Genomic DNA, 19607 nt, shown 5'->3' with positions numbered 1-19607 from the left:
GTCAGTGATGTGTACGCCGAGGAACTTGAAGCTTTTCACCTTCTCCACTGCGGTCCCGTCGATGTGGATAGAGGGGTGCTCCCTCTGCTGTTTCCTGAAGTCCACGATCATCTCCTCTGCTTTGTTGACGTTGAGTGAGAGGTTATTTTCCGGGCACCACACTCCCAGAGTCCTCACCTCCTCCCTGTAGGCTGTCTCGTCATTGTTGGTAATCAAGCCTACTACTGTTGTGTCGTCTGCAAACTTGATGATTGAGTTGGAGGCGTGTTTGGCCACGCAGTCATGGGTGAACAGGGAGTACAGGAGGGGGCTGAGCACACACCCTTGTGGGGCCCCAGTGTTGAGGATCAGCGAAGTGGAGGTGTTGTTTCCTACCTTCACCACCTGGGGGCGGCCCGTCAGGAAGTCCAGGACCTAGTTGCACAGGGCGGGGTTCAGACCCAGGGCCCGAGGTTAATGATGAGCTTGGAGGGTATTATGGTGTTAAATGCTGAGCTATAGTCAATGAACAGTGTTCTTACATAGGCATCGTCTGTGGATCTATTGGGGCGGTAGGCAAATTGAAGTGGGTCTAGGGTGGCAGGTAAGGTAGAGGTGATATGATCCTTGACTAGTCTCTCAAAGCACTTCATGATGACAGAAGTGAGTGCTACGGGGCGATAGTTATTTAGTTCAGTTACCTTTGCTTTCTTGGGTACAGGGACAATGGTGGCGATCTTGAAGCATGTAGGGACAGCAGACTGGGATAGGGAGAGATTGAATATGTAGGTAAACACACCAGCCAGCTGGTCTGCGCATGCTCTGAGGACGCAGCTAGGGATGCCATCTGGGCTGGCAGCCTTGCGATGGTTAACACGCTTAAATGTCTTACGTCGGCCATGGAGAAGGAGAGCCCACAGTCCTTGGTAGCAGGCCACGTCGGTGGCACTGTATTATCCTTAATGCGGGCGAAGAAGGTGTTTAGCTTGTCTGGAAGCAAGACGTCGGCTGGGTTTCCTTTTGTAGTCCGTGATTGTCTGTAGACCCTGCCACATACGTCTCGTGTCTGAGCCGTTGAATTGCGACTCCACTTTGTCTTTATACTGACGTTTTGCCTGTTTGATTGGCTTGCGGAGGGAATAACTACACTGTTTGTATTCTGCCATATTCCCAGTCACCTTGCCATGGTTAAATGCGGTGGTTTGCGCTTTCAGTTTTGCGCGAATGCTGCCATCTATCCACGGTTTCTGGTTAGGGTAGGTTTTAATAGTCACTGGTGGTCTATTGTGTATTCGTAACCCCCACCTCCCCCTGTCGATAGTGGCCATGAGTATCCTAACAATGGAATTACTTTTAGCCCCATGGCCATAAAAAATGATTTACAGATTATAAACATTGGTGCCCCACCAGTAGTTTTCTTCATCACTTGCGAGCATTTCATCGTCAGACATGTTTGTGGGTTGTTGTTTACTTCGTATAACTAATCTGTAACGTTAGGCTACTGTCTTCACTTCTCCCCCGAAATTGTTTTTGCATCTGTGATTGTGAATAAGGGCCTTACGTGCAGTTTTTACATAAAGGGATTCCCCCCACGGGAGCGCAGTTGTTACCTATTTACGCTGTTGCTGCAGTGGGCCACATAAAATAATGATATTAAATATTCGCAATCGTTTTAGGTGGAAAAGTACACATTTCCTGTCTCAAAACCGATAGTACTTTTGATAAAAATAGCTATTTCGGCCGTATGCTTTCAATAAAACAAAGAATTTGTCCACAATTCGCAGATTTCTTAATCGCTCTTTAACAGTGGAGCAGAGCTAACAGTGCACAAAGACATGTCACAAGTCACTCACTGGAGGTTGGTGGCACCTTAATTGGGGAGAACGGGCTTGTGGTAATGACTGGAGCGGAATCAGTGGAAAGGTATCAAATACATGGTTTCCAGGTGTTTGATGCCATTCCATTTGCTCCGTTCCGGCCATTATTATGAGCCTCAGCAGCCTCCACTGGAGTAATGTGACCCGGTTTTTTTTTCAGCTTTCCAGTTCTAGACTGCAAGGAGAGAGAGGGGGAGAAGGCAAACTGCACCTAACTAGTTTCAATGTATGGAATCACTTGGAATGACAAAGTCATTTCTGAAGATTATTATTTCATGTGATTAGTGATTCACTTTAAGAAAATACAAATAAACCTGTCCCTCATTTTAAGGTCAACCCTGTTACGTGAACGGCACTCTCGTTTTAATATGGTGAAAGTATTCCTTAAAAAAAAAAAAAATCAATTGTCAAATCATAGTGTAAAGACAGGTGAGCTGGTTCTATAATTTTTGGCAATTTTCTGGTGTTTTGTGGTGGAAAACTGAGTGGATCGAGCATAACAAGTTAACCCTGTTACGCATAGATAGACAGGCTAGAAATGTTTTAACAATGCAAATGTTTTTGTGAAGCTTGCATTCAATTGCCCCTACCTGTTTGTTACGTGAATTTCTATCTCTACTTCAACCTAAGCTTGAATCATTACCAGAGGTTGTAAGGCTCTGGTTTTAATCATCAATGATTCAAGGTCCACAACCCACAAGTATTATCTGTATTTTTATTCATGGAGAGAGCTCTGGCGCTAAAAACACATACATACTGTTTTTATACCTCTTGACAAACAAAGGCACTATGCTCCTCCCACCTTTAGGTGGCTTTCTTAAACAGTTCCCGCCTTCTCCTTTACCCTTGAATGTTTAGTACCCCCTCAGTTAGTGGGTTGACACTACATGATAATTCGAATATCGTATACACATTTCTACTGTATTTGGGGTGAAATCCTTTAGTCATTATTTTTAATACACAAATTAATCTATCACTGTTGCACACAACAAGCTTCAATTTATCCTGTCACAAGGGGATTTATGGCTGATTTAAGATGAAATCATCAACCCTGTTACGGTCAACCGTGTTACGGTCAACCCTGTTACTTTATTTGGCACTTAATAGGCACTTACTATAGTATTTTTTACTCAACCTCTTGAGATGGGACTTTTTTATTTTATTAAGTTGAACATGTGCTCTTTATTTCCACCATAATTTGCAAATGAAGTGGGGGAAAAAAGTATTTAGTCAGCCACCAATTGTGCAAGTTCTCCCACTTAAAAAGAAGAGAGAGGCCTGTAATTTTCATCATAGGTACACGTCAACTATGACAGACAAATTGAGAAAAAAAATCCAGAAAATTACATTGTAGGATTTTTAATGAATTTATTTGCAAATTATGGTGGAAAATAAGTATTTGGTCACCTACAAACAAGCAAGATTTCTGGCTCTCACAGACCTGTAACTTCTTCTTTAAGAGGGTCCTCTGTCCTCCACTCGTTACCTGTATTAATGGCATCTGTTTGAACTTGTTATCAGTATAAAAGACACCTGTCCACAACCTCAAACAGTCACACACCAAACTCCACTATGGCCAAGACCAAAGAGCTGTCAAAGGACACCAGAAACAAAATTGTAGACCTGCACCAGGCTGGGAAGACTGAATCTGCAATAGGTAAGCAGCTTGGTTTGAAGAAATCAACTGTGGGAGCAATTATTAGGAAATGGAAGACATACAAGACCACTGATAATCTCCCTCGATCTGGGGCTCCACGCAAGATCTCACCCCCGTGGGGTCAAAATGATCACAAGAACGGTGAGCAAAAATCCCAGAACCACACGGGGGGACCTACTGAATGACCTGCAGAGAGCTGGGACCAAAGTAACAAAGCCTACCATCAGTAACACACTACGCCGCCAGGGACTCAAATCCTGCAGTGCGAGACGTGTCCCCCTGCTTAAGCCAGTACATGTCCAGGCCCGTCTGAAGTTTGCTAGAGTGCATTTGGATGATCCAGAAGAGGATTGGGAGAATGTCATATGGTCAGATGAAACCAAAATAGAACTTTTTGGTAAAAACTCAACTCGTCGTGTTTGGAGGACAAAGAATGCTGAGTTGCATCCAAAGAACACCATACCTACTGTGAAGCATGGGGGTGGAAACATCATGCTTTGGGGCTGTTTTTCTGCAAAGGGACCAGGACGACTGTGTAAAGGAAAGAATGAATGGGGCCATGTATCGTGAGATTTTGAGTGAAAACCTCCTTCCATCAGCAAGGGCATTGAAGATGAAACGTGGCTGGGTCTTTCAGCATGACAATGATCCCAAACACACCGCCCGGGCAACGAAGGAGTGGCTTCGTAAGAAGCATTTCAAGGTCCTGGAGTGGCCTAGCCAGTCTCCAGATCTCAACCCCATAGAAAATCTTTGGAGGGAGTTGAAAGTCTGTGTTGCCCAGCGACAGCCCCAAAACATCACTGCTCTAGAGGATATCTGCATGGAGGAATGGGCCAAAATACCAGCAACAGTGTGTGAAAACCTTGTGAAGACTTACAGAAAATGTTTGACCTGTGTCATTGCCAACAAAGGGTATATAACAAAGTATTGAGAAACTTTTGTTATTGACCAAATACTTATTTTCCACCATAATTTGCAAATCAATTCATTAAAAATCCTACAATGTGATTTTCTGGAGAAAAAAAATCTCATTTTGTCTGTCATAGTTGACGTGTACCTATGACGAAAATTACAGGCCTCTCTCATCTTTTTAAGTGGGAGAACTTGCACAATTGGTGGCTGACTAAATACTTTTTTCCCCCACTGTATGTTCAACAATATATTGAAAAATTAGCCAAATCAAAATTGTTATATTTTCAGTGCCTTCAGAAAGTATTCATACCTCTTGATTTATTCGACATTTTTTTTGTGTTACAGCCTAAATTCAAAGTGGATTACATTTATATTTTTCTCACCCATCTACACACAATACCCCATAATGACAAAGTGAAAACATGTTTTTAGACATTTTTGCAAATCTATTGAAAATTAAATACAGATTCACACCCCTGAGTCGATACATGTTAGAATCACCTTTGGCAGTTATTACAGCTGTGAGTCTTTCTGGTTAAGTCTCTAAGAGCTTTGCACACCTGGATTGTACAATATTTGCACATTATTCTTTTAAAAATTCTTCAAGCTCTCTCAAGTTCATTGCTAGACAGCCGTTTTCAAGTCTTGCCATTGATTTAAGTCAAAACTGTAACCAGGCCACTCAGGAACATTCAATGTCGTCTTGGTAAGCAACTCCAGTGTATATTTGGCCTTGTGTTTTAGGTTATGGTCCTGCTGAAAGGTGAATTTGTCTCCCAGTGTCTGCTGGAAAGCAGACTGAACCAGGTTTTCCTCTAGGATTTTGCCTGTGCTTAGCTCTATTGCGTTTCTTTTTATCCCGAAAAACTCCCTAGTCCTTGCCGATGACAAGCATACCCATAACATGATGCAGCCACCACCATGCTTGAAAATATGAAGAGTGGTACTGTTGTTTTGGATTTGACCCAAACATAACGCTTTGTATTCAGGACATAAAGTTAATTTCTTTGCCACATTTTTTGCACTTTTACTTTAGTTCCTTATTGCAAACAGGATGCATGTTTTGGAATATTTGTATTCTGTACAGGCTTCCTTCTTTTCACTCTGTCAATTAGGTTAGTATTGTGGAGTAACTACAATGTTCTTGATCGATCCTTAGTTTTCTCCTATCACAGCCATTAAACTATGTAACTGTTTTAAAGTCACCATTGGCCTGGTGAAATCCCAGAGCTGTTTCCTTCCTCTCCGGCAACTGAGTTAGGAAGGACACCTGTATCTTTGTAGTGACTGGGTGTATTGATACGCCATCCAAAGTGTAATTAACAACTTTACCATGCTCAAAGGGATATTCAATGTCTGCTTTTTTTAATAAATAATAATAATATGCCATTTAGCAGAAGCTTTTATCCAAAGCGACTTACAGTCATGTGTGCATAAATTTTTACGTATGGGTGTTCCCGGGGATCGAACCCACTACCCTGGCGTTACAAGCGCCATGCTCTACCAATTGAGCTACAGAGGACCACAATCTACCCATCTACCAATGGGTGCCCTTCTTTGTGAGGCATTGGTCTTTGTGGTTGAATCTGTGTTTGAAATTCACTGCACGACTGAGGGACCTTACAGATAATTGTATGTGTGGGGTACAGAGATGAGGTAATCATTGTAAAAATCATGTTACACATAATTATTGCACACAGAGTGAGTCCATGCAACTTACTATGTGACTTGTTAGGCACATTTTTATTCCTGAACGTATTCAGGCTTGCCATAAAGGGGCTAAATACTTATTGACTAAAGACATTTCAGCTTTTCTTTTTTTATTAATTTGTAAAAATTTCTAAAAACCTAATTTCACTTTGACATTATGGGGTATTGTGTGTAGGCCAGTGACCCAAAATCTCAATGTAATACATGTTTGATTCAGGCTGTAACACAACTAAATGTGGAAAAAGTCAAGGGGTGTGAATACTTTCTGAAGGCACTGTACATTTTTCAATATCCATGTTTATATTTTTCAATATTCATAAATGTATGTAAGAAATGTGTTATTAAAATCAAAATACTACTCATATTACAGAGCAAGCGGTAAAGCTTCATATGACACCAATTTTTGCTTGTAGCACAGATGAAACATTATGGAGTCCTAAAGGAGGCCTGGGTAAGGCCAAAATGTCAAAAATATTCTAAATTCAATTAATTATTTCTCAATTATGCTTTAACATACAAATGTCAAATATATGTCAACAATCCTTCCTCCCAAGGACCCTTCTATGGATAAAATTTCATGAGAATCCCAAAAATGATTATCTTTTTTATTTTTTTGGAATCACCACAATATCCTCCCTGGAGAGAAATCCAATACTACATTTTTTTCAATTCTATTCAGCCACAATAATGGAGCATAACTCAAGCAGAACCCTGTTTATTTCAAACTGAAAAACATGCCACCGTGCCAAATAATCAATACATCATTATTTCCCTGACATGACTGCAGTGCTTATCCACACACCCCATCACAGTTCCATACAGGAGCAACCATTCTGGTTTCACATATTGAGATATGAGGATGAGGTGCTGATTATCTGAGCACATTAACTGATTTCACTGCAGATGCCAAAGACACGTAACCACAGAAACGTTCCTGGGCGTCATCAAGGCAACCCATGCAGCATGAACAAGAGTGAGCCTAGTGCAGAGCTAAAAATAGCTCTCACACAGCCCAGGGCTCCCGAAGAAAAAAACATCCAGGCAGTTATGATGTAAACCCCCAACCCCCCTCTACCATCATCCTCCCCAGCTAATGTTCTGTCTTTGTTCCTCCTCCTCAGGCAGCCCCTGTTTCCCCAGCCAGTCCCACATACTGTACTGTCTGTACTCCATCCACACTGAGCAGCACAATGGATTCACTAACTCCATTCACTGATGCTCCACACAATCCATTAGAACTCAATTAAAGGGTGACCAGGTATGAGGTACAAGTTAAGTGCTTATGTATCATAATCTCATCTATTCAAAATGCGGCACCCATAAGGAACTACTAAGCCAGTTGGCCATTATCAATAATGAGAGCTATTTTCCTTATCGCTCAGATCACACAGCGCCCAGGTGAATTGGTGAAAAAATGCTATTCTTATCTACCAGAAGGAATCCTAAACAGATATCCAAACACAAACACCTATAGGAACCCCATTCTCAATATCACATCATAACATAATTACCTGGAGTGCAAGGGGTTTCCACCGTACATTCTTGAGCAGGGCAGGGGCAGACGGGAGAGTGTTCTGAGGTCTCTTCTTCAGGGTGAGGATGACTCCGTTGGGGTCTTCTCTGAGGGCGTTCACCAGGTTCTTCAGCTGCCAGCCCACCTGCACAGATACGCCACAGTGGAGAGAGACAATACAACACACTCAGTAAGGCTGATGAAATACTCAACCAATCATGAGCTAGTAAATTGCAGTAGCTAGGTACTGTGGTTCTGAACATCTCCTCTACCAACCATGTCTGAGGTAAAACACCGGAGATAATGACGGTGAAAACAACTGCACTACCATTCCAATAAACTACAGTCCATTCCCACAAATTACAGTGCTTGGATAATAATGGCGTCTGGCACAAAAACAATTAGCTAAACAGTATGTGCTGTTTAGACCAAATATTGTTCCATTTATTTATTTTCTTGACTGAACATAACCATTTTCAGAATCTGTTGTTACAACGTTATACAACGTTTAATAAATAGTGCTGCACCTCGTGCCGACCTATAATGCGTCACAAAGCATCAGCACCATGCTCAACTGGGCTCTGTCCCGCAGCAGACAGACAGTGTGCAGCTGTGCTACAGTGAGCTTGGTTCTGCTGATGGCAGTGTGCTCCCAGGCAGGCTCCAGTAGAGGCAGGGGAGCAGAGAAAGCAGGTCACGTCCCCCTCCCTCTCTACCTTCCTCCCTCCCTCTCTATGCTACACTGAGCAGAGCACATCTCTCTCTTCCTCTGTGCTTCAGTTCCCTTCAACTCACCCGTGCTCTGTAGAGTGCCAATGTTAATAATGTAACTTATCTGTAAACAGGTTACATTATTCAACTCAGGGACTGGCATGGCGACATAGTCAAACTATAAAAAGACTGATATAACGTCTTGTCATATTGTTGTATGAACAAAGTTAAATCTGTTAGATGGGTAACTCTTGGTGCCACATGGTGCCACAGGGTCTGAAGGATTCCATTATGTCGAGGGAGCTTACTACATTTTACATTTTAGTCATTTTAGCAGACGCTCTTATCCAGAGCGACTTACAGTTAGTGAGTGCATACATTTTCATACTGGCCCCCCGTGGGAAACGCACCCACAACTCTGGCGTTGCAAGAGCCATGCTCTACCAACTGAGCTACACGGGGCCAGTATGATACTAGGGTTTATCTTAGAATGATTGATAGATGGAATATACTGACTTGAGGTACAAGGTAAAAACATCAGAGTGGGGAGTGCCTACTGATGGTTACCAGATGTTGTTGAAGAAACGTGTAACATGAAGTATATAAACCGAGAGATTTCCTTTGTCCAGAGTTCGGATGACAAGAGGCGAAGCACGTGCCGTTTGTTATGCGAACCCGGTACCGTATCTATTAAATAATTTGCATCAACTCTCCATCTAAGTGTTAAATATCTTCTTGCATCCTGAATTACTTGATACCAGAGAAACTCATCTTAACAAAGACCAACAGATCCCTCTATACACACACATTTCTGTTTGTCCGAGACACTGTCTCTGTGTTCACACCAGCTTCTGTGCTGACTGGAAACTGCAGTGGCAGATCGCACTAGCATGTAATAAGCTAGCTAGTCTCTGGCCCTCAGGGCAGGTGTGTCAGTTGTAACCTTCTATTGGAGGTTTGCCCAGGCATATGACAGTTCAGTTAATATGTCAAAGTTCATTGGCACATCCACTATCTCATGTTTCTGAACACAGCATCATGTCATAAAATGTGTAATCTCTGTGATTGGTTGATCATACAGTAAACTAGTTGTCTTACATACTGCAGTAAGACAGGCTACCGCAACCACACCTTATTAGTATGTATTTGTTTGGGCAGGAGGAGCTATAGTGCCCTTTTTCTTTAAATATACATCACAAATGTGCAATTGGGCCTACTATAAATTGTCCCCTACTGAGCTAGGACACTGCCCCTGCTCAGTATGACAACATCACAAGTGGCCTGATTAATGCATCCACCATGGTGACACCAACCTAAATAATTTACAGAAAATGCCACAGTCCTCCCAATCCATTGATTATAGTAGTTGTTAGTTTATAACCTCCTGCCTGCTGTTTTTATACTAAATCTCAATTTCCGGCAGAATCATATTGACTGGACTATACAGTGCATTCGGAAAGTATTCAGACCCCTTCACTGTTTCCATATATTACGTTACAGCCTTATTCTTAAATGGATTTAGTCGTTTATTTTCTTCATCAATCTACACACAATACCCCATAATGACAAAGCAAAAAATGTTTTTTTTAAATGTTTGCAAATGGATTACAAATAAATATCACATTTACATAAGTATTCAGACCCTACTTACTCAGTACTATTTAATCAGTGTTGAAGTACCTTTGGCAGCGATTACAGCCTTGAGTCTTCTTGGGTATGACATTACAAGCATGGCACACCTGTATTTGGGGAGTTTCTCCCATTCTTCTCTGCACATCCTCTCAAGCTCTGTCAGGTTGGATGGGGAGCGTCGCTGCACAGCTATTTTAAGGTCTCTCCAGAGATGTTCGATTGGGTTCAAGTCCGGGCTCTGGCTGGGCCACTCAAGGACATTCAGAGACTTGTCCCGAAGCCACTCCTGCGTTGTCTTAGCTGTGTGCTTAGGGTCGTTGTCCTGTTGGAAGGTGAACCTTCGCCCCAGTCTGAGGTCCTGAGCACTCTGGAGCAGATTTTCATCAAGGATCTCTCTGTACTTTGCTCCGTTCATCTTTCCCTCAATCCTGACTAGTTTCCCAGTCCCTGCCGCTGAAAAACATCCCCACAGCATGATGCTGCCACCACCATGCTTCACCATAGGGATGGTACTGGCCAGCTGATGAGCGGTGCCTGGTTTCCTCCAGACGTTCAGGCCAAAGAGTTCAATCTTGGTTTCATCAGACCAGAGAATCTTGTTGCTCATGGTCTGAGAGTCCTTTAGGTGCCTTTTGGCGAACTCCAAGCGGGCTGTCATGTGCCTTTTACTGAGGAGTGGCTTCCATCTGGCCATAAAGGCCTGATTGGTGGAGTGCTGCAGAGATGGTTGTCCTTCTTGAAGGTTCTCCCATCTCCACAGAGGAACTCTGGAGCTCTGTCAGAGTGACCATTGGGTTTTTGGTCACCTCCCTGACCTTTGTGGTTCCAAACTTCTTCCATTTAAGAATGATGGAGGCCACTGTGTTCTTGCTGCAGAAATGTGTTGGTACCCTTCCCCAGATCTGTGCCTCGACACAATCCTGTCTCGGAGCTCTACGGATAATTCCTTCGACCTCATGGCTTGGTTTTTGCTCTGACAAGCACTGTCAACTGTGGGACTTTATATAGACAGGTGTGTGCCTTTCCAAATCATGTCCAATCAATTAAATCTACCACAGGTGGACTCCAATCAAGTTGTTGAAACATCTCAAGGATGATCAATGGAAACAGGATGCACCTGAGCTCAATTTCGAGTCTCATAGCAAAGGGTCTGAATACTTATGTAAATAAGGTATTTCTGTTTCTTATTTTTAATACATTTGCAAACATTTCTAAAAACGTATTTTTCGCTTTGTCAATATGGGGTACTGTGTGTAGATTGATGAGGAAAAAAATCATTTAATCAATTTTAGAATAAGGCTGTAACGTAACACAATGTAGAAAAAGTGAAGGGGTCTGAATACTTTCCGAATGCACTGTAAATGGGCCAAGGGTGCCTCTGTAGCAACAACAAGGAGAAACATATACAGACCTCACGCAATGCAAGGTGGCACAAACAGTAGGCCTTAACCTCTAAAGCTGCCACTGTTGGCACTCTAAAGCTGCCAATGGATCAAATCAAATCAAATGTTATTTGTCACATGTGCCGAATACAACAGGTGTAGACTTTGTCTGTGAAATGCTTACTTACGAGCAAAATAAAAAAGGAAATAGTAACACAATAAAAAAACAATAACAAGGCTATATATAAGGAGCCCCGGTACCGAGTCAATGTGCAGGGAGGCTATTTACTCCCCAAATAGCCTCCCGAGTGGCGCAGTGGTCTAAGGCACTGCATCGCGGTGCTAGCTGTGCCACTAGAGATCCTGGTTCGAATCCAGGCTCTGTCGTAGCCGGCCGTGACCGATGGGGGCGGCGCACAATTGGCCCAGCGTCGTCCAGTGTAGGGGAGGGAATGGCCGGCAGGGATGTAGCTCAGTTGGTAGAGCATGGTGTTTGCAACGCCAGGGTTGTGGGTTCGATTCCCACAGGGGACAAGTATGAAAAAGAAAATAATGTATGCACTCACTAACTGTAAGTTGCTCTGGATAAGAGTGTCTGCTAAATGACTAAAATGTATGAGATAATTGAGGTAATATGTAGGTAGGGGTAAAAATGACTAGGCAATCAAGATAGATAATAAACAGAGTAGCAGCAGTGTCTGTGTGTGAGGTGTCAATATGCATACTGTGTATGTTTGTGGGTAGAGTCCAGTGAGTGTGAATAGAGCAAGTGCAAAAGAGTCAGTGCAAAAAAAAGGGGGTCAATGCAAATAGTCTGGGTAGCAATTTGATTAACTGTTCACCAGTCCTATGGGTTGGGGTTAGAAGCTGTTCAGGAGCCTTTTGGCCCCAAACTTGGCGCTCCGGTACCACTTGCTGTGCGGTAGCAGAGAGAACAGTCTATGACTTGGGTGGCTGGAGTCTTTGACAATTTTTAGGGCCTTCCTCTGACACTGCCTAGTAAAGAGGTCCTGGATGGAACTTTTTGAGGATCTGAGGGCCCATGCCAAATATTTTCAGCCTCCTGAGGGGGAAGAGGCGTTGTTGTGCCCTCCTCACGACTGTGTGGGTGTGTGGACCATGATAGGTCCTTAGTGATGTAGATATCGATGTAGATTGAAGTTCTCGACCCGCTCCACTACAGCTACAGCTGATGTAGCTACTGTGGCTATTGTACAGTGGATTGCGAAAGTATTCACCCCCTTGGCATTTTTCCTATTTTGTTGCCTTACCACCTGGAATTAAAATTGATTTTTTGGGGGTTTGTATCATTTGATTTACACAACATGCCTACCACTTTGAAGATGCAAAATATTTTTTGGGGTGAAACCAACAAGAAATAAGACATAAAAACAGAAAACTTGAGCGTGCATAACTATTCACCTCCCCAAAGTCAATACTTTGTAGAGCCAACTTTTGCAGCAATTACAGCTGCAAGTCTCTTGGGGTATGTCTCTATAAGCTTGGCACATCTAGCCACTGGGATTTTTGCCCATTCTTCAAGGCAAAACTGCTCCAGCTCCTTCAAGTTGGATGGGTTCCGCTGGTGTACAGCAATCTTTAAGTCATACCACATATTCTTCATTGGATTGAGGTCTGGGCTTTGACTAGGCCATTCCAAGACATTTAAATGTTTCCCCTTAAACCACTCGAGTGTTGCTTTAGCAGTATGCTTAGGGTCATTGTCCTGCTGGAAGGTGAACCTCCGTCCCAGTCTCAAATCTCTGGAAGACTGAAACAGGTTTCCCTCAAGAATTTCCCTGTATTTAGCGCCATCCATCATTCCTTCAATTCTGACCAGTTTCTCAGTCCCTGACGATGAAAAACATCCCCACAGCATGATGCTGCCACCACCATCCTTCACTGTGGGGATGGTGTTCTCGGGGTGATGAGAGGTTTTGGGTTTGCGCCAGACATAGCGTTTTCCTTGATGGCCAAAAAGCTAAATTTTTATCTCATCTGACCAGAGTACCTTCTTCCATATGTTTGGGGAGTCTCCCATATGGCTTTTGGCGAACACCAAACGTGTTTGCTTATTTTTTTCTGGCCACTCTTCCGTAAAACCCAGCTCTGTGGAGTGTACGGCTTAAAGTGGTCCTATGGACAGATACTCCAATCTCCGCTGTGGAGCTTTGCAGCTCCTTCAGGGTTATCTTTGGTCTCTTTGTTGCGTCTCTGATTAATGCCCTCCTTGCCTGGTCCGTGAGTTTTGGTGGGCGGCCCTCTCTTGGCAGGTTTGTTGTGGTGCCATATTCTTTCCATTTTTTAATAATGGATTTAATGGTGCTCCGTGGGATGTTCAAAGTTTCTGATATTTTTTTATAACCCAACCCTGATCTGTACTTCTCCACAACTTTGTCCCTGTCCTGTTTGGAGAGCTCCTTGGTCTTCATGGTGCCGCTTGCTTGGTGATGCCCCTTGCTTAGTGGTGTTGCAGACTCTGGGGCCTTTCAGAACAGGTGTATATATACCGAGATCATGTGACAGATCATGTGACACTTAGATTGCACACAGGTGGACTTTATTTAACTAATTATGTGACTTCTGAAGGTAATTGGTTACACCAGATCTTATTTAGGGGCTTCATAGCAAAGGGGGTGAATACATATGCACGCACCACTTCTCCGTTATTTATTTTGTAGAATTATTTGAAACAAGTTATTTTTTTCATTTAACTTCACCAATTTGGTCTATTTTGTGTATGTCCATTACATGAAATCCAAATAAAAATCAATTTAAATTACAGGTTGTAATGTAACAAAATAGGAAAAACGCCAAGGGGGATGAATACTTTTGCAAGGCACTGTACATGTGTGCTCAGAGTTAGCAAGGTACAGGTGCACACAATGTTGGGGAAGCAAATAGACCACAGTGCCAAACAAATATTACAATGAGGATAAACAAATGTGTACTTCTGGCAAAAAATAGTATTGGAATGAATGCTCTTTCTACTAAAAAGGAGAAAACATTGATGTAGATAACATTGATGTAGAACAGTGGTTTTCTCTCCGCCAACAAGAGGGGTGTGAACAGTGCTTGTGCCCATAGAAATAGACGTGGCGCGCGGGATGTTCCCCAATGCTGGAAGGGGGGCATGAGTGAAAACGTTTGGGAACCCCTGATGTAGAGTAACCATAAATAGGGTATCTATTGGTGAATATGGAGGAGTGATTTGACTGTGTCCTCCACTGAACTTTGCTGTTTAAAGTGAGATCAGGACCCGTATCCACAAAGCGTGTCCGAGTAGAAGTGCTGATGTAGGATCAGGTCCCCACCTGTCCATATAATAGTATTCATTATGATCTCAAAGGCAAAACTAGATCCTAGATCAGCACTCCTACTCTGAGAGGCTTTGTGGATACTGGCCCAGATCAGATTAAATGGATTGCCCACTGCTGTCAACCCCCTGTGGGTTAACTGAACTGACTTGGTTACTTTGGGAACTAAAAGCTCATTATTAATGAATGACTAACCAGTCCCCTGTATTTTTACAAGTACAACACCCCTAAACTACCAGATACTAAATGATTAATTGAGGACTAATTAGGTACTAGGAAGCACTAAATAAGCACCTTGTTCTTGGCTTCCAAAGACAAAGCGTTTAGTGCCCAGACAGGCTGGGCTGGAAGAGTGCAGAGTCTAGGAAAGCAGACGTTTCTCATTCATGATGGCTGACCTTTCCTGACCCAGACTGAACAGAGTGTCTTTCCCCCAGACCCTGAGTGAGATCCTGTAGGACTAAATAACAGTGCAGTACTCAGAGCTGTACTCAGTGCTTTACAGTGGAACACTCAATCTGGACTCACCACTGTCTGGTGGTTGACCTGAATAACCTCGTCTCCTGCATGGATCTTCTTGCACTGGTCAGCTGGAGACTGCAGAGACAGTGACAAACAGAGACAGACAGAGGTGGGGGTCAATTATCAGTATTCAAGTAGAATAAGTAGAGGTTAGGACACATCGACTGCACCATCATAGCAATTAAACAAAAATATCATGGTTATTAGAGATCTTTGTCTATGGTTTGACGGTATTGGTTATATAGCGCTTTGGCCAACTCCTCTGACTTCATTGTCATGCCTGGGACAACATGTATGCCATGATAATGAACAGAACAAAGGAGTTGGCTAAAGTACAATCAGGGCCTATATCCACAAAGCATCACAAAAAAACTCCCAGCTCAAAATAGGGTTTAGGATGATGTTAAGACACTGCCCAGACCAACTCTGAGCCAGGAGTAAAATCAACTCATGAAAGTTTATCTCAGTTGGTAATCACGACAGTTTGAGGTACTGCAAAGGAAAGATAGTGATGACGCTCATTGATATTGTTGCAAATGATGGGGAATAACCAATCGTGATGAGGCATCGCCAGCTGTGAACTCTGTAGCGCGCTTCAGACAACCACGGTGACTGTGACTGTCCATCAAATGTTGCAATGGTAAAATGTTTGATATAATTTTCACCTGAGACAATCACTTTGCCTACTCTTAATGATTGCATAATATGTTGGCATGCATAACTTTTTTTTTAACCCAATTCTGATGGTTGTTAATAGCGGAATTTTGACAATATTACCGTTATATCAACACACTCGTCACTCCTGTTTAACAACTGAAAGGTCTATCATTTTCATCAACACAATCAAAGGTAACATAAGCCAGCTAGATGCTTTCAATTGTCGAACTTATAGGCAAGCCCAATTTAGGCATCGTTTTTAACGATGTGATGTTGCGCTCCAAAGAGAGAACTTGAAATAACATAATGTAGGTAATTAAATAATCGAAAGAAAAACATGTTTATTTATTGGATCTTAATTTGAGACCGTTTACTACAGAAGGAAAATAATTATGTGGATTATAATGAATGGCATTTTTTGGTAAGGGTTGACAAATTTTTCCTCAGGGCAAATCAAGTCTGTCATTTTAAAGTGGAAATAGCAAACTTTTGAATCCTTTTTAAACCTTGAATACCCTACAAGTTTGCTATGTAGTAAAATTCTCAGAAACAAAAGAGTGATCAAATTAAGATCCTACATCTGTAGGTATATTGTGAAATAGGCCCCATGTGAAATCATTGTCAAAAGCGCAAGAGATAGTGTTGCATGTATTGTTGCATGTAGAGATTATTTAACAACTTTAAAGCGATTGTATGTGGTGCAGGAACCACTGACTCGCTGTATTTTTCTATTTACAAGACACCTGCTGGTAACTCTTAACTGGTTCGGAGAGCTCATGAGGTCTCCTAAATATCTGTCAACTAGGTGGGCTCTTATGACTAAAGAGGCTTCATACATAGCTTTTATTTTTAGAAGTGAAATGTCTCTATTCTCAGCACTTACGACCAATTTTTTACTCTGAGATGCTTTGTGGATACGGGCCCAGATCTGCAAGGACAGGCTACCTTGGCACGGCTTTATAAGACAGATAAATTATGTTTTCCCCCAAAATGTCCAGTAAGTCTAAAGAGTGATGATCTCAGCCTCCATTTAGCAGCAATTGAAAGGAGTTACATCACTTGGCAGTGAATCAAACATCACCAGCCTCTATAACTCCCTTCATACCATGGTACTACAACTTCACACTTTGTTTAATATCACCAATAGTAACTATTTTCCTTCTGTAGGGGCTCGGAAATAACAAAAAAACGCTGATTAATGAACTGTCACAGTCACAGCACCCATTCCCTCTCCATCTCCTCCAGAGAATCCACGACATCCCAGTCCTGCTTTGAAAGTGTTGCTGATTAGAAGAGCTGTGGTTCCCTGTGCCATGCTGCCATCTGTAAGCCTCTGTCATCCCTCCTCTGTTGCCAACCCCAATTAAACACCCAGATGCTAATTAGGGGGTTCACTATTTGCTGCACTAATTGAACAGTTATCCCAGAGCCCCAACCAGAGAGGCGGGTTTACTACAGGGACACAGGATCGAGGAAGTAGACTTACGTTCTCAGTGGTCCCAGTGATGACATGAAGGCCGTCGTATGTAGATTTGATGTACATTCCCTAAATGAGAGGAGAGAGGGTATACTTTATTAAACTAAAAAGGAGAATATTGTAGTTATAATGATGAGACTTACACTTCATATCTTGGTATGACATTTGGAAGCAACAGCAAACAAGTAAAGTTAGCCTGTTTGCTCTGTCACAGAACTATCCTGACAGAGTGTGTATCTTAGACAAAGTCCTGGTTCAGCTCCTGTGGAGGTATGATTGAAGGTGTCTATAGTGTAGTCTGAGTACTCACCAGGCCCTCACTGGGCATGACGTTGGTCAGGTGCACAACCTCCAGATGGGCCGACTGGGACACCAGCGAATCAGAGGACAGCGAGATGATGTGGTCACAGATCCCAGACAGTGTTTTACACTGCAGACACAAGAAGACAGGACGGGATCATTCAATATGCTACAGCTCACACTGTCAACTGGGTGATATGAATTACTGCCTGAATGTCTCTCATTCGTCAGATGACTGTATGGTGGAGAGAAACCACACAGTGTAAAGTATTACTAGTAAACTCTCTGCTACATTGTCTATTGTGAACATCGGGATCTTGCATAATTTCCCAGAGTTCAAGAGTACCACTTTGCTGGCGTAGGACAAAGAACCAACTGGGAATGACAAGTAGTGATGGGGGAAAAACCAATACAGTTACATATCGCAATATTATTTTTGGACAATATTATTTAGCTACTTTGACTCCAAGTATCGATTTGTAAAAAATATATATACATATTTTTATTTTATTTTGCTAGGTAGCGTTAGCTAGTGCTAGATAGCTGTACCTGCGCCAAAACTCCACAATTTTTCATCCTATAGCTTGTCCTCCATCTTGTTTTTAAACAGTGAGCCAACATATTTTCAGCACTTTTATTTCCATGATTGATCAAAAAACTATTATCATGTTCACTCTTGTTTCTCTGCAGCAGCCAATAGCAATATGTTTGGAACATCAAATCGCAATAAAATCACACTTTCGAATCAGAATACATATAGAATCGTGAGAATCGTGATAATTGTGAGAATCGCAAGTGTCGTGATAATATCGTATTGTGAGGTCCCTGGCAATTCCAAGCCCTAATGACAGAGCGCATGGAGTCACTTTCTTCTTCTTCTCCTGCTTGCGTTTCAGAGCAGCAAGAATGAAGCACTGCATGCAATTATCTGAGAATCTGACCCGCTTTTTAATGAGCGATACTTTGGCTTATTCATCATCTGAGACACACATGGCATTCTTCAAAGGCACGCTACGGCTCGTCTTCCCTGGTTGAACAAGCTGAGGAGTAAAGGGGCTCTTATTGCTCTATGCAGCACTGTATTAGCAGCACTGGATACGGTCATGTCCTTCAGATGTCATGTCGAATGTACTGTATGTTGATTTCTATTACTGCCACAAGTAGCACAGTGGCCAGAACTGGCTAGCTACAGTGACACAGCCATGACCTTCCATCTATTCCCTTAGTCTCCAGTCTCTCTCTCTCTCACTCGCTCTCTCTCACACACACACACACACACACACACACACACACACACACACACACACACACACACACACACAGACTGACAGACACAAACACACATCTGGCCTGTACATAGTTTGTCCTAGCTTCTCCCTCTCTCGCCCTGTCTAATTGCTGTAGGCAGGAATGCCCGTGGGAGCAGCAGGGAGGTTCTGCATTATTCAACACAGACTGCCAACCAAAGGCCTTAAAACTGTGGCTTTAGAGAAATACACAGGCAGACTCACAAACTCTTATTAATAACCCAAACCATCTTCTTCCATAGTGCTGCCTGCCTGGCGATGAGGAGGCTGCATGTGACTGCATTATCACATGTTCAAGTGTGGGCATGTGCCCTAAATAAAGTAGAGCATGTGTCTGCCTTTGTGTGTGTGTGTGTGTGTGTGTGTGTGTGTGTGTGTGTGTGTGTGTGTGTGTGTGTGTGTGTGTGTGTGTGTGTGTGTGTGTGTGTGTGTGTGTGTGTGTGTGTGTGTGTGTGTGTGTGTGTGTGTGTGTGTGTGTGTGTGTGTGTGTGTGTGTGTGTGTGTGTGTGTGTGTGTGTGTGTGTGTGTGCGCGCGTGCGTGCGTGTGTGAGTGTACAAACAACATGTAAAGATTAATTTGTGTTTCAAAATCATTGACCAACATAACGTTTGATGATTCATATGCCACTGTTATTTTGAAAACATTTGTTC

At 42.6% G+C, this 19607-nt stretch overlaps 1 protein-coding gene across 2 annotated transcripts in view; it reads right to left on the bottom strand.

Annotated features, from left to right (window-relative positions):
* Positions 1 to 19607, bottom strand: part of LOC121573712 (connector enhancer of kinase suppressor of ras 2) — a 79086-nt gene that overhangs the window by 46667 nt on the left and 12812 nt on the right. For both annotated transcript variants that reach the window (XM_041885892.1, XM_041885891.1), the window contains exons 6-9: positions 17660 to 17779; positions 17359 to 17418; positions 15222 to 15290; positions 7650 to 7796 (exon numbers count right to left, since the gene is read on the bottom strand). In XM_041885892.1, the coding sequence (XP_041741826.1) occupies positions 7650 to 7796; positions 15222 to 15290; positions 17359 to 17418; positions 17660 to 17779 (396 nt within the window). The remainder of the gene's footprint in view (positions 1 to 7649; positions 7797 to 15221; positions 15291 to 17358; positions 17419 to 17659; positions 17780 to 19607) is intronic.

Source organism: Coregonus clupeaformis, chromosome 9 (genome assembly GCF_020615455.1).
Source record: "Coregonus clupeaformis isolate EN_2021a chromosome 9, ASM2061545v1, whole genome shotgun sequence".
Taxonomy (NCBI): Eukaryota; Metazoa; Chordata; class Actinopteri; order Salmoniformes; family Salmonidae; genus Coregonus; species Coregonus clupeaformis.
This window is presented reverse-complemented; position numbering and strand designations above follow the sequence as displayed.